This window comes from Oncorhynchus gorbuscha, linkage group LG26 (assembly GCF_021184085.1).
Source record: "Oncorhynchus gorbuscha isolate QuinsamMale2020 ecotype Even-year linkage group LG26, OgorEven_v1.0, whole genome shotgun sequence".
Lineage (NCBI taxonomy): Eukaryota > Metazoa > Chordata > Actinopteri > Salmoniformes > Salmonidae > Oncorhynchus > Oncorhynchus gorbuscha.
The window spans coordinates 6,580,155-6,593,469 of NC_060198.1; the positions used below are offsets into that span (position 1 = coordinate 6,580,155).

Here is a 13,315-nt window from a genome sequence, read left to right on the forward strand (position 1 = left end):
CTCTTCCATAGTCTGGACCTTTTTGAAATGGAAGCCCCTTGGTGTATGTGGGAAGGTTGCCAACCCATGTGTTTTTTTTAAAGAAGTTGTTTATGCTCACAGTAATTTGGGAATACTGTGACACGAAGAGAAATGGCGACCACCAGTGGTCAAAAGTTGCAATTGCACTCCCATACTATTTGGAGCTACATTCTGCAATGAATATCGTTGCTTTAGCGAGCAGATATTACAACTGTCTAAGGATGACTACAAACTGCGTCAACGTGCGTTACGTTAAGATGCTGCGTCTACAGAGATTTAGGATAGAAGAGTTATTTTTGGACTTCTACTTTAAGTTCAGCGTTGATTCATATAAAACCATTTATATACAAACGGATACAAAGAAAAAGTCAACTCAACATTACATTACCCTAGAAATAAGTTTACACTTGAAGTTAATATACTCAACAGAAGGCCTTGTACATACACCCCAACCCTGGCTTGGTTCTTCATACATATTTCCCAAGAGACAAATGATAACAAATTACGTAATGATCCATCGCAAAGAAAAACAGAGAATCATTTGTTTACAGGCTTATATGAGAATTGTGATAAGAAATATACAACATAAGTGTGGCTAGAACATATTTGTGGCTAAAATACAGAAAACACATTAGTCGTTCTAATACTGTAATTGCGTACATTCAATACAGTACAGCAATGGTGAGAATTCATATTTTCCTCAATTTCCCCCAAACTATGCGTTGCTATGATTCAAGTCATCACAATTCAAAGAACTAGCATCTATAGTAACCAGCGAAGGGAATGTTTTGCTCTTACAATAAATAATAATAATAGTAAGCATTTGAATGTTAAGGTTTTTAGCTTCAGTGGCACATGGTCATTCAATGAATTATTATTAGATTACAAAGATGAAAAACTAGCATGTGAAAACAAGCACTTAAGTGTTTAATTTGGCAATGTTTCCACTTTAAAGTGTTTTAAGTTGGTATGAACTTGAGCCTTACAAAAAAGATCAGTCAGTCACAGAAAAACAACCATTTCTGTTCATCTCCAACAGGGACCAAGTGACCAAGTTAAAGGGTGTAAAACATCAACAAGCTTGGGCTGACAGGTAGTGGTTAGAGCGTTGGGCCAGTAACTGAAAGGTTGCTGGATCGAATCCCCGAGCTGACAAGGTAAAAAAAACTGTCACGCTGCCCCCGAACAAGGCACTGTTCCGCTGTAGGCCGTCATTGTAAATAAGAATTTGTTCTTAGCCGACTTGCCTAGTTCAATAAAGGTTCAATTATAAAAAGGTTTCAGTTCAAGCCCACACTATTTGATTAAACTTGCTAACCAGATGATTGGGGCATTGTTGGGGAAAAAAACATTCTTCTTGCACTGAAAGAGAGCATGTTTGAAGCATTATTATTTTTGTTTCACACAGTAAACATTGTTTTTCATTACATTCTCACACTGCAAGAAGAATGGTACCTTAATCTCAAAGGTACACTCCAAAAAAATGACATCATTCACAGTGGGGCGACATCTTGCTTACTGACAACAACAACGAGAACATTTGAATCTGCCAAGGCTCCCAACTATTCGCTCTTTCGACTTTGCACCCTCCCACAATGCAATAGTCAATTTCAGTTTTGTTGGTGTCAATTTATTTAAGCAGGAAGTTGCCACACTGTGTATGCTATACACAGAGTGGACATAACATTAAGAACACCTGCCCCTTCCATGGCATAGACTGACCAGGTGATTCTAGGTGAAAGCTATGATCCCTTATTGATGTCAACTGTTAAATCCACTTCAATCAGTGTAGATGAAGGGGAAGAGACAGGTTAAAGAAGGATTGTTAAGCCTTGAGAAAATTGAGACATGGATTGTGTATGTGTCATTCAAAGGGTGAATGGGTAACTCAAAAGATTAAGTGCCTTCGAACGGGGTATGGTAGTAGGTGCCAGGCGCACCGGTTTGTGTCAAGAACTACAACCCTGCTGGGTTTTTCACACTCAACAGTTTCCCGTGTGTATCAAGAATGGTCCACCACCCAAAGAACATCCAGGCAAGTTGACACAACTGTGGGAAGCATTGGAGTCAACATGGGCCAGCATTCCTGTGGAAAGCTTTCGACACATTGTAGAGTTCATGCCCCGACGAATTGAGGCTTTTCCGAGGGCAAAAGTGAAGGTGCAACTCAAAATGACTGGAAGGTGTTCCTAATGTTTTGCACACTCAGCGTATTTCATAATGCATAGTCTGCCTTTAACCCCAAAACCCAGTTCAAGAGTTTGATTGAATAAAGCTTACACTCTAAGCTCAACATGAGCTGAAGGCGACTGAACATACTTTAACATGCCACACAACACACACACACAGTGGAAAGGAGAGTGCTGTGCCGTACAAGAGGGTCATTCATGGACAATAGTTTAATGTCGAGGTTGTTTTTGTGAAGTTCATGATGCTCAACATGTTAGATGAGGTCATTAATACTGGCCAATGATCACGTTTGATTATGAATAATAAAAGACACATGCGTTCATAAGTGCCAAGTTCGCACTTTTCAATGTCAATACATCCCGGGTCCCACTCCTTAACCACAGTCGTAAGACTTGTCTGGATTCTATTATTAAGTCTGGTTTAAGTCTGTTAACTAAAGTCTGGATAACCTCCATATCAAACAGCAATATAATGAGGTCAAAGGGCTTCTGATCGTACATCGGCCATAATAGGAAAAGAAACTGGCTTAGGGACGGGTTTTGCTTGTGGACGGTTGCAACATCTTTGAACCAAAATATACACATACATTCGGTGCATACAAACATACAAATATATCTGTCTCAATTTACAATAAAGTGATTTTTTAAAATTCATAATCATCTCTTAAATATACTGTTTTTTTTTCCCATTGCACTTTGTTAAAAAATAATGAAGATGATTTTTAAAAAAGGCAATAGTGTGATTTTAAGAAGGTGAAAAGATACGGTACCATGAGCCTGATTGAGAAGAATAGTAAAAATAACAAGATCTGTAATATACATATCTTTAAAAGACCCTCACCAACTCATATACATGGATGTACAGTACCAGTCAAAAGGTTTGGACACACCTACTCATTCAAGGGTTTTTCTTTATTTTTACTATTTTCTACATTGTAGAATAACAGTGAAGACATCAAAACTATGAAATAACACATATGGAATCATGTAGTAACCAAAAAAGTGTTAAACAAATCAAAATATATTTGATACAATAGTAAAAATAAAGATAAACCCTTGAATGAATAGTTGTGTCCAAACTTTTGACTGGTACTGTATGAGTATATATATATATATATATATATATATATATATAGCATGTATTTCAATATCACATATATACACACACAAACATCTACATGCCCATGCATGTTTGTGCAATGGTATATATCATATCTTCTCCACACATACATATATACACATATATACAGTGGGGAGAACAAGTATTTGATACACTGCCGATTTTGCAGGTTGTCCTACTTACAAAGCATGTAGAGGTCTGTTATTTTTATCATAGGTACACTTCAACTCTGAGAGACGGAATCTAAAACAAAAATCCAGAAAATCACATTGTATGATTTTTACGTAATTAATTAGCATTTTATTGCATGACAAGTATTTGATCACCTACCAACCAGTAAGAATTCCGTCTCTCACAGACCTGTTAGTTTTTCTTTAAGAAGCCCTTCTGTATTAACTGCACCTGTTTGAACTCGCTACCTGTATAAAAGACACCTGTCCACACACTCAATCAAACAGACTCCAACCTCTCCACAATGGCCAAGACCAGAGAGCTGTGTAAGGACATCAGAGATAAAATTGTAGACCTGCACAAGGCTGGGATGGGCTACAGGACAATAGGCAAGCAGCTTGGTGAGAAGGCAACAACTGTTGGCGCAATTATTAGAAAATGGAAGAAGTTCAAGATGACGGTCAATCACCCTTGGTCTGGGGCTCCATGCAAGATCTCACCTCGTGGGGCATCAATGATCATGAGGAAGGTGGGGGATCAGCCCAGAACAACATGGTAGGACCTGGTCAATGAACTGAAGAGAGCTGGGACCACAGTCTCAAAGAAAACCATTAGTAACACACTACGCCGTCATGGATTAAAATCCTGCAGCGCACGCAAGGTCCCCCAGTTCAAGCCAGCGCATGTCCAGGCCCGTCTGAAGTTTGCCAATGACCATCTGGATGATCCAGAGGAGGAATGGGAGAAGGTCATGTGGTCTGATGAGACAAAAATATAGCTTTTTGGTCTAAACTCCACTCGCCGTGTTTGGAGGAAGAAGAAGGATGAGTACAACCCCAAGAACACCATCCCAACCGTGAAGCATGGAGGTGGAAACATCATTCTTTGGGGATGCTTTTCTGCAAAGGGGACAGGACGACTCCACCGTATTGAGGGGAGGATGGATGGGGCCATGTATCGCGAGATCTTGGCCAACAACCTCCTTTCCTCAGTAAGAGCATTGAGGATGGGTCATGGCTGGGTATATCAGCATGACAACGACCCGAAACACACAGCCAGGGCAACTAAGGAGTGGCTCCGTAAGAAGCATCTCAAGGTCCTGGAGTGGCCTAGCCAGTCACCAGACCTGAACCCATTAGAAAATCTTTGGAGGGAGCTGAAAGTCCGTATTGCCCAGCGACAGCCCCAACAGCCCCGAAACCTGAAGGATCTGGAGAAGGTCTGTATGGAGGAGTGGGCCAAAATCCCTGCTGAAGTGTGTGCAAACCTTGTCAAGAACTACAGGAAATGTATGATCTCTGTAATTGCAAACAAAGGTTTCTCTACCAAATATTAAGTTCTGCTTTTCTGATGTATCAAATACTTATGTCATGCAATAAAATGCAAATTAATTACTTAAAAATCATACATTGTGATTTTCTGGAGTTTTGTTTTAGATTCTGTCTCTCACAGTTGAAGTGTACCTATGATAAAAATTACAGACCTCTACATGCTTTGTAAGTGGGAAAACCTGCAAAATCAACAGTGTATCAAATACTTGTTCTCCCCACTGTATATATATAATAAATAAATGCACAAAAACATTCTTGGTTCATGGTTCCATGGTTTCCTTCAAAGCGGTATTTGGTACAGTCTTTGACTAACCATATTTGTCTGCGTGCGTTTAAGTCCTTCGTTGTAGTAGTACTAGTAATACTACAGTCCACTGCCAATCCCTGAACAAGAACAGACTGGAAAGTGTGTATACTTATGTGTAAGTGTTTGTGTGTGGTCAGGAGAATGGGGGGGGGGGGGGCATGCACACTGTTGTCCATCTTTCTGAACTACTGGAATACCAGGTTCCCAGGTATTTAAGCGAAGTGGATTGGCTGAGGACGGTCCAAGCCCACCCTAACAGGGTCTTCTAGAGGTGTGTGATGTGGGTGAGGGCCCAGAGTGCTATCCCTTTAGCCCTCTTCCGCACTACCCCAAAGGGTATTCTGTTCCAGGCTGTGGAAGCGGCCAGGGGTGGTGGAGGGTAGAGAGTAGAGGTTCAGGCTGGGGCTCAGTATACACATCTCCGTAGCCCCCTTCCCCTCAATTCATCCAGGGTCTTCAATCCATAAGGGGGTGGTGGGTAAGGGTTAGAGGTCCCTTCCCTCAATTCCTCCAGGGTCTTCAATCCATAAGGGGGTGGTGGGTAGGTGTTAGAGGTCCCTCCCCTCAATTCCTCCAGGGTCTTCAATCCATAAGGGGGTGGTGGGTAGGGGTTAGAGGTCCTCTCCCTCAAATCCTCCAGGGTCTTCCAGCCATAAGGGGGTGATGGGTAGGGGTTAGAGCTCCTCCCCCTCAAATCCTCCAGGGTCTTCTAGCCATAAGGGGGTGATGGGTAGGGGTTAGAGGTCCTTGGATGTTGGAGGATTAGGCCCAGGCCCTGGCCCAGAGGGTACTAACACCATCCCTCCTCACTCCTCTCACCCTCTCCCCAGACCCCTTCTCCCTCCTCTCCCTCTGTCCCCACCACCCCAGTGTGGGCTAGATGGGTCCCTCATTGTGCGCAGTGTGGTTGACCCTGTGGGCCAGACAGTTCTGGGGCTGTGTGTTGAGGTTGAGCAGGCTGGCTGTCTCGTGGTGGGCCATAGCTGGCGTCTCCAGGATGCCTCCCCCTCCACCATCATGGAGCTCAGTGGTCAGAGTCAATTCGATCTTGGTGAACTCGCTGTCCATCGACTGGGGCGTCTTATCCATGCGCGACGCCATCAGGGCGTTCTGGTACTGCTGCCGGGTCACCTGGGGGAGGATAATACAGTTACATGATATCAGGTTATATGATATTACAGGATATTAAATAGCATCCCTGGGCATCAGTTGAACTGGCAGATGTGGACATCTACATCCCGCTAGCCATGATTGGCTGAGATAATGAGTGGGCTGGAAATGCCGGGAGATGAGTTCGGATTGGTATGCCATGTAGCACACTTGTGTCTATTTGAGCTGGTCAGTATGTGTAGGTAATCCCGTCTAACGCCGCTTTTTAGAAAATCTATTGCTCAGTAGAACTGCATAAGTGTTGCTCTCCATTTTCTGGAGGATCGAGGTTTGAAATCAGTGGAATTAGAGTATGATAGCTAAAGAGATGCAGAAAACACCTGTCTCCAGATTACATCTTCAAACTAAGGGCAACCATGGCATCTGTGACAGGGAGAAGCATCCAACCATGACATATACGGGTAAGATAGTTTAGCTAGCTACATTTGACACATGTCTAATTTTGACAGTTGTTTTCATTTCAAGTTCAAGTGTACTGTTAGCTAGATAATTAACATTAGCTGGCTGGCTCGCTACCTAACGTTACGTGTGTGATCGTATTATTTGTATCTCAGAGCCATTTGCTTGGCTAGTTGTTGCAAAATGTTAGCTAGCTAACATTGAACCTGGTTGGTTAGCTACCTGCAGATTCATGCAGGGTAGTAACGTCATGAGTTGGGATTATGGTTCATTGTTTAGCTAGCTAGCTAGCCACATGTCTTAACAAAAGACTCCACTATGCAAGTGTCCATTTTAATAGAATGTCACTGTGACAACTGTTAACCAGTTAGCTTGGGTGCTTGACTGCTGTTGTTAGGACAAAACGCTCAGATAAAGAGATTGGAGGAGCTAATGCTTAAAAGGGTGCTGAATGAAGAAGAGCTCTCCAGTAGGTACCAAAACATTCAAAGACGATTTTCTCAAAAGTGAGTTTACAAGTTTATAAACTTTCAAAGTAAAATTACTTTCCCATTGTTTCTCAAATGCAGTGTATGATATACCATTTTGTAGTCTCTGCTTTTATCCAATGTAAAAAACACAATTTCAAATTTTGCTACATAAGACCGAATCAAGGCGGTTGGTCACAAATGTGTGTGTCTGTGTGTGTGTGTACAGTATGTGCGTGCACACGTGTGTGTAGAAGTGTGTATAGACTCCCCTTGATATACTGCAGGTCCGACAGCCATAACAGAGCAGTCTGGCTTGTGTGCAATTGAAGTCGGAAGTTTACATACACTTAGGTTGGAGTCATTAAAACTAGTTTTTCAACCACTTCGTACATTTCTTGTTAACAAACTATAGTTTAGGACATCTACTTTGTGCATGACACAAGTCAAGTTTACATACACAAAGTTCACTGTGCCTTTAAACAGCTTGGAAAATTCCAGAAAATGATGTCATGGCTTTAGAAGCTTCTGATAGGCTAATTGACATAATTTGAGTCAATTGGAGTTGTACCTGTGGATGTATTTCAAGGCCTACCTTCAAACTCAGTGCCTCTTTGCTTCACATCATGGGAAAATCAAAAGAAATCAGCCAAGACCTCAGAAAATAAATTGTAGACCTCCACAAGTCTGGTTCATCCTTGGGAGCAATTTCCAAACGCCTGAAGGTACCACGTTCATCTGTACAAACAATAGTACGCAAGTATAAACACCATGGGACCACCCAGACTTCATACCGCTCAGGAAGGAGACGCGTTCTGTCTCCGAGTGATGAACATACTTTGGTGCGAAAAGTGCAAATCAATCCCAGAACAACAGCAAAGGACCTTGTGAAGATGCTGGAGGAAACAGGTACAAAAGTATCTATATCCACAGTAAAATGAGTCCTATATCGAAATAACCTAAAAGGCTGCTCAGCAAGGAAGAATCCACTGCTCCAAAACCGATATAAAAAAGCCAGATTACGGCTTGCAACTGCACATCCTCTGGTCTGATGAAACAAAAATAGAACTGTTTGGCCATAATGACCGTCGTTATATTTGGAGGAAAAAGGGGGAGGCTTGCAAGCCGAAGAACACCATCCCAACCGTGAAGCATGGGGGTGGCAGCATCATGTTGTGGGGGTGCTTTGCTGCAGAAGAGCCTGGTGCGCTTCACAAAATAGATGGCAGCATGAGGATGGGAAATTATGTGGATATATTGAAGCAACATCTCAAGACATCAGTCAGGAAGTTACAGCTTGGTTGCAAATGGGTCTTCCAAATGGACATTGACCCCAAGCATACTTCCAAAGTTGTGGCAAAATGGCTTAAGGACAACAAAGTCAAGGTATTGGAGTGGCCATCACAAAGCCCTGACCTCAATCCTGTAGAATATTTGTGGGCAGAACTGAAAAAGCTTGTGTGAGCAAGGAGGCCTACAAACCTGACTCAGTTACACCAACTCTGTCAGGAGGAATGGGCCAAAATGAACCCAACTTATTTTGGGAAACTTGTGGAAGGCTACCCGAAACATTTGACTCAAATTAATCAATTTAAAGGCTATGCTACCAAATACTAATTCAGTGTATGCAAACTTCTGACCCACTGGGAATGTGATGAAAGAAATAAAAGCTGAAAGAAATCATTCTCTCTACTATTATTCTGACATTTCACGTTCTTCTTAAAATAATGTGGTGATCCTAACTGACCTAAGACAGGGAATTGTTACTAGGATTGAATATCAGGAATTGTGTTTAAATGTATTTGTCTAAGGTGTATGTAAACTTCCGACTTCAACTGTATCTGTGTGTGTGTGTATAGTGTAATGTATGTGTAGTGTGTGTATGTGTGAATCCTGACTATCCTCTCACCTTGATGTACTGCAGGTCAGACACAGCCCTGACAGAGTAGTCTGGCATGTATATCTGTAGTGTGTGTGTGTGTGTGTGTGTGTGTGTGTGAATCCTGACTATCCTCTCACCTTGATGTACTGCAGGTCAGACACAGCCCGGACAGAGTAGTCTGGCATGTATATCTGTAGTGTGTGTGTGTGTGTGTGTGTGTATCCTGACTATCCTCTCACCTTGATGTACTGCAGGTCAGACACAGCCCTGACAGAGTAGTCTGGCATGTATATCTGTAGTGTGTGTGTGTGTGTGTGTGTGTGTGTGTGTGTGTGTGTGTGTGTGAATCCTGACTATCCTCTCACCTTGATGTACTGCAGGTCAGACACAGCCCTGACAGAGTAGTCTGGCATGTATATCTGTAGGAAGGCGTTCAGCTGGTTGTTACTGCTCCCCAGCGTGGGTGTGATGGCATCGATGCGGTCACTCCGGTTCAGGGAGTCTGAGTGGTTCAGGCCAAACGGCCGTGGGGGGGACTTGTTCTCTGCACAGGTTAGAGAAGAAAAGAAGTTTTCGGCTTCTGTTCACAGCAAATACCGATTTGGGCTTGGGGTCGATCCCGTGTCTATAAAAGTCGATTCAGAACGTAAACCAAATTCCAATATCCAATTCTACATTTTCCTCATTGAAAAGCATTGAAGAGACCTGGAATCGAAATGGAATTGACCCCAGCCCTGATCTGAGAACAGAGTAAAAGCAGAACCCACAGAACATGTCACACAGACCGTGTATATGGAATCCACAATCAGTTATAGCTGTACTGCTGTACCCAGCCATAGCTGTGTATGATTTATGTTTGTCATCTCATCTCCATCTACACAACCTGATTGTGCATCATCTATTTACTGAATTTTACACAGAATGAAAAGCCATTTCTTTAGTTGAATGATTAGGTAACATATAGGCCAAGATTCCTTGGTGCAATGTATGGAAATCTAATATATATTTTAAGTCCTCCCATTAGGGGGGGGGGGGCTTTGCTTCACAGGTTTTGAGTCGGTGGTCTAGAGTGATGTTGCTTTTTTCCCACTTCTCAAATGAGAATACTTTCTCTTTATTTTAATTAAACTCAGCTTATGTTTTCCACTCCTCAAAAAGCAGACGAGAGGAAAACCACACAACAAAGTGGAAAAGACGTGGGCTTGCAGAGGACTGGGGCGTTAATGCTCACTACTCTGGCTGGAATGTATGTAATCCTGGGTTTGGATGTGGTCCCCAGACCCACGCAGTAGTCCAAGGCCCAGTGAACCCTGGGAGATTTGTACTCTACTTTCTCGGGGGCCGACGGGGGACGGTAGGGGATGGAGGGATAGAGTGGAAGAGGGTGGAGTGGGACAAGGGGGAAAAGGAGGAGGGAATTTAGTAAATATGGGGTGGATCAGAGGCTTGAGCTGTTTGTGTGTGTATGTGTGTATGTTTTCAGAATGTGTGTGTGTGTGCTTGCAGCTTGTGTGTGTGTGTGTGCGTGCTGCAGTCAGCGGCCCTGCGGGGGGCTGTAACTCATAGCCTTGTTTATGGAGTCAGAGGGTTAAGGGGCTAGAGGGGTGGAGCCTGTCTCTAGTGGCGGCTATGCCTCACTCTGGGGGCCCCTACTACACTATTCACTGGCTTGAGTTATGGTACTGGTTATCTCACACACACACACACACACACACACACACACACACACACACACACACACACACACACACACACACACACACACACACACACACACACACACACACACACACACACACACACACACACACACACACACACACACAGAGGAATGGATGCTTCACATGCACAGTACACAGTAACAGACATCCTTCAGAGCCCAAAACAATAGTTAAGTCCTGCCTTGTTAAACATCCATGCAGAGCAACATTTAATAGGCAAAGCAAAAGGACAGTGTAAGTAGGACATGCATATTAATACACAAACACGCAACAAACAATATGCTCAAAGTATTCTTGCTATGTGGCACAAGAGAATCCCGCTCTCAAAGAATTTAAGCTCATGACCAGCAGGTCCAGAATTCATTCCTATGTCCACAACACATCATGCAGTTTTGATACCGGTAAATACCAGGCTTAGGTGAAGTGTACACTCATCCCAATGGGTGATAGACAGATGGAAGAGGCATATTAGATGTGAGGAGAGATGGAGAGATAGAGGGATAGGGGGGATGGACGGACAGACAGACAGGCAGACAGACAGACAGGTTGACAGACAGACAGGTTGACAGACAGACAGGTTGACAGGCAGGCAGGCAGGCTGGCAGGCAGACAGGAAAGAGAGGACTATCATACCTGGAGATCCTGCTAGGGACTCAGCCCTACTGACAACGAAGGTACGAGACAGGGAGAGAGGGACTGGCGAGGAGAGACGGACGACAGAGAAGGGAGACACACACGGACAAATCCATCACCAGAGCCCACAAATGAAACAATAATAATAACGTTACCGTCGTACACCGTGTCCTGAAAAACAACCAACGTGCCATCCAAGCACATTGAAAGAGGGTCTGTGATAAAATATGACAAAATACATCATCTCATAAGCATGTGCTCTATGTTCCATAAACCAAACTACAGTGACAACTTTTTAAATTCTGCCCTCTCACCAGCAGGTGTCTCTGAGATCCTACTAGCGCCTGACTGGAAGTTTGAATGAACTGAGAAAATACAGAGGCTGTGTCACAAATAAATGTGTCATACCTTATTTAAATATGAGTCAGTTCACTTGGTTACTGATAAACTGTTTCTTTACTATTTCTAAACCAGTCATCCTGGACCTAGCCCTTGTCTCAGTAGCTGCCAAAGGATGATGGGTAGGAGGGAATTGGGGAAATCTGAAACATACATGGTAGGTGCCTATATGTTGTAGTCTATATAAATGTATAGACTACAATGTAGTATTTTTGTAAAAGTAGTTTTATATAGGGACGTAGGGTTCTGGACAAAAGTGTTGTGTACTGCAGTGAATATTTATAGGACCTCATTTTAGACACAGCCATTGAGACGTCAGTCTACAAGGATGTCTTACCTGGAGAGGTGGTGAGAGCCATCATCCCATAGGAGGAGAACGCTCCTGCTTCAAACTTCATCCCTTCCTTCCCTGCCTCCACCTCCACCTTCCCCTGCAGAGGAGCACAACACACTCTGCGTAAGAGTCTGAAGAAGACTCAGGTCAGTTGAGAAGTACTGCGGGGTATAGAGGTTTGATCATCAGCTACAGTAAATTCACTACGTGTTTTTGTTTCGGCAGCATTACAGTCGAGGCATTGACTGAACCGCGTCAAAAACATTTCAGAATTCACGCCTTGAACAATATTCAGGCAAATCTCTCCTTCGCAGTGAGATGACGGTCTACTTCACGTTCTTTTAAAGGCCCAGTGCGTTCTGTTTTTCCTGTGTTTTGTATCATATTGTACAACAGCTGATGAAACTGTGATCCGTGTTATTTCCTGATAGTTACTGGTTGAAAATATAATCTCATCAAGCAGGGTTTAGCATGGGTGGAGTTTCAGCTGCCTGGTTACGGTAAATAAAGTCAATAAGTTAATAGACCAATAACAACGAGAGTTCAAACTCTCTGCCAATAACAGCTAGTTTTTTGTTTTTGAGTGCCCTCTCCCTCCCCACTCAGACCACTCCCAGACCGTCCTAGAAACTTGAGAATTTTGTTTTTGCAAAGAAGTTATTTTTGTTTATTTTTTAAACAATTTTAATGGAAAACTATTACAGCATGGTACTTAATTGTTACCCAGAAGTGATTTGATATTGATATAAAAACGCCTGCATTGGGGCTTTTACGTCCACAAAGTAAATGTCCTATTTGCATGCTGCAACCTTTCAGCCAATCCATCTGCAACTGTCATGCCCTGACCTTAGAGAGACATTTTATTTCTCTATTTGGTTAAGTCAGGGTGTGATGTGGGGTGGGCATTCTAAGTTTGGTTTTCTATGTTTCTTTATTTCTATGTTTTGGCCCGGTATGGTTCTCAATCAGGGACAGCTGTCAATCGTTGTCATACTTAGGTAGCCCTTTTTCCTTCCTTTCAGTGTGGGTAGTTAACTTAGCCCTGTAAGCGTCACGGTTGTTTCTTGTTTTGTTGGCGACATTATGAAATAAAATAAACTGTACGCTCACCACGCTGCACTTTGATCTACTTCCAACGACACCCGTGACACTAACACTTTCTCTTAAAGAT

The 13,315-nt window shown here is 42.9% G+C and overlaps 2 protein-coding genes across 5 annotated transcripts in view; both read right to left on the reverse strand.

Moving 5' to 3' along the window:
- Positions 1-13,315, reverse strand: part of LOC124016427 — a 549,380-nt gene that overhangs the window by 185,041 nt on the left and 351,024 nt on the right. The gene's annotated exons all lie outside the window — the stretch shown is intronic.
- LOC124015446 (metal transporter CNNM2-like) overlaps positions 4,967-13,315 on the reverse strand; it is a 70,661-nt gene continuing 62,312 nt past the window's right edge. Inside the window, exons 5-8 of one of the 4 annotated variants that reach the window (XM_046330635.1) lie at positions 12,148-12,241; positions 11,412-11,474; positions 9,423-9,601; positions 4,967-6,270 (exon numbers count right to left, since the gene is read on the reverse strand). In XM_046330635.1, coding sequence (XP_046186591.1) covers positions 6,016-6,270; positions 9,423-9,601; positions 11,412-11,474; positions 12,148-12,241 — 591 coding nt within the window. In that variant the 3' untranslated portion in view covers positions 4,967-6,015. Of the gene's footprint in view, positions 6,271-9,422; positions 9,602-11,411; positions 11,475-11,566; positions 11,627-12,147; positions 12,242-13,315 lie in introns of all 4 variants that reach the window. The other 3 variants (XM_046330636.1, XR_006835157.1, XM_046330637.1) reach the window with 3 other exon arrangements.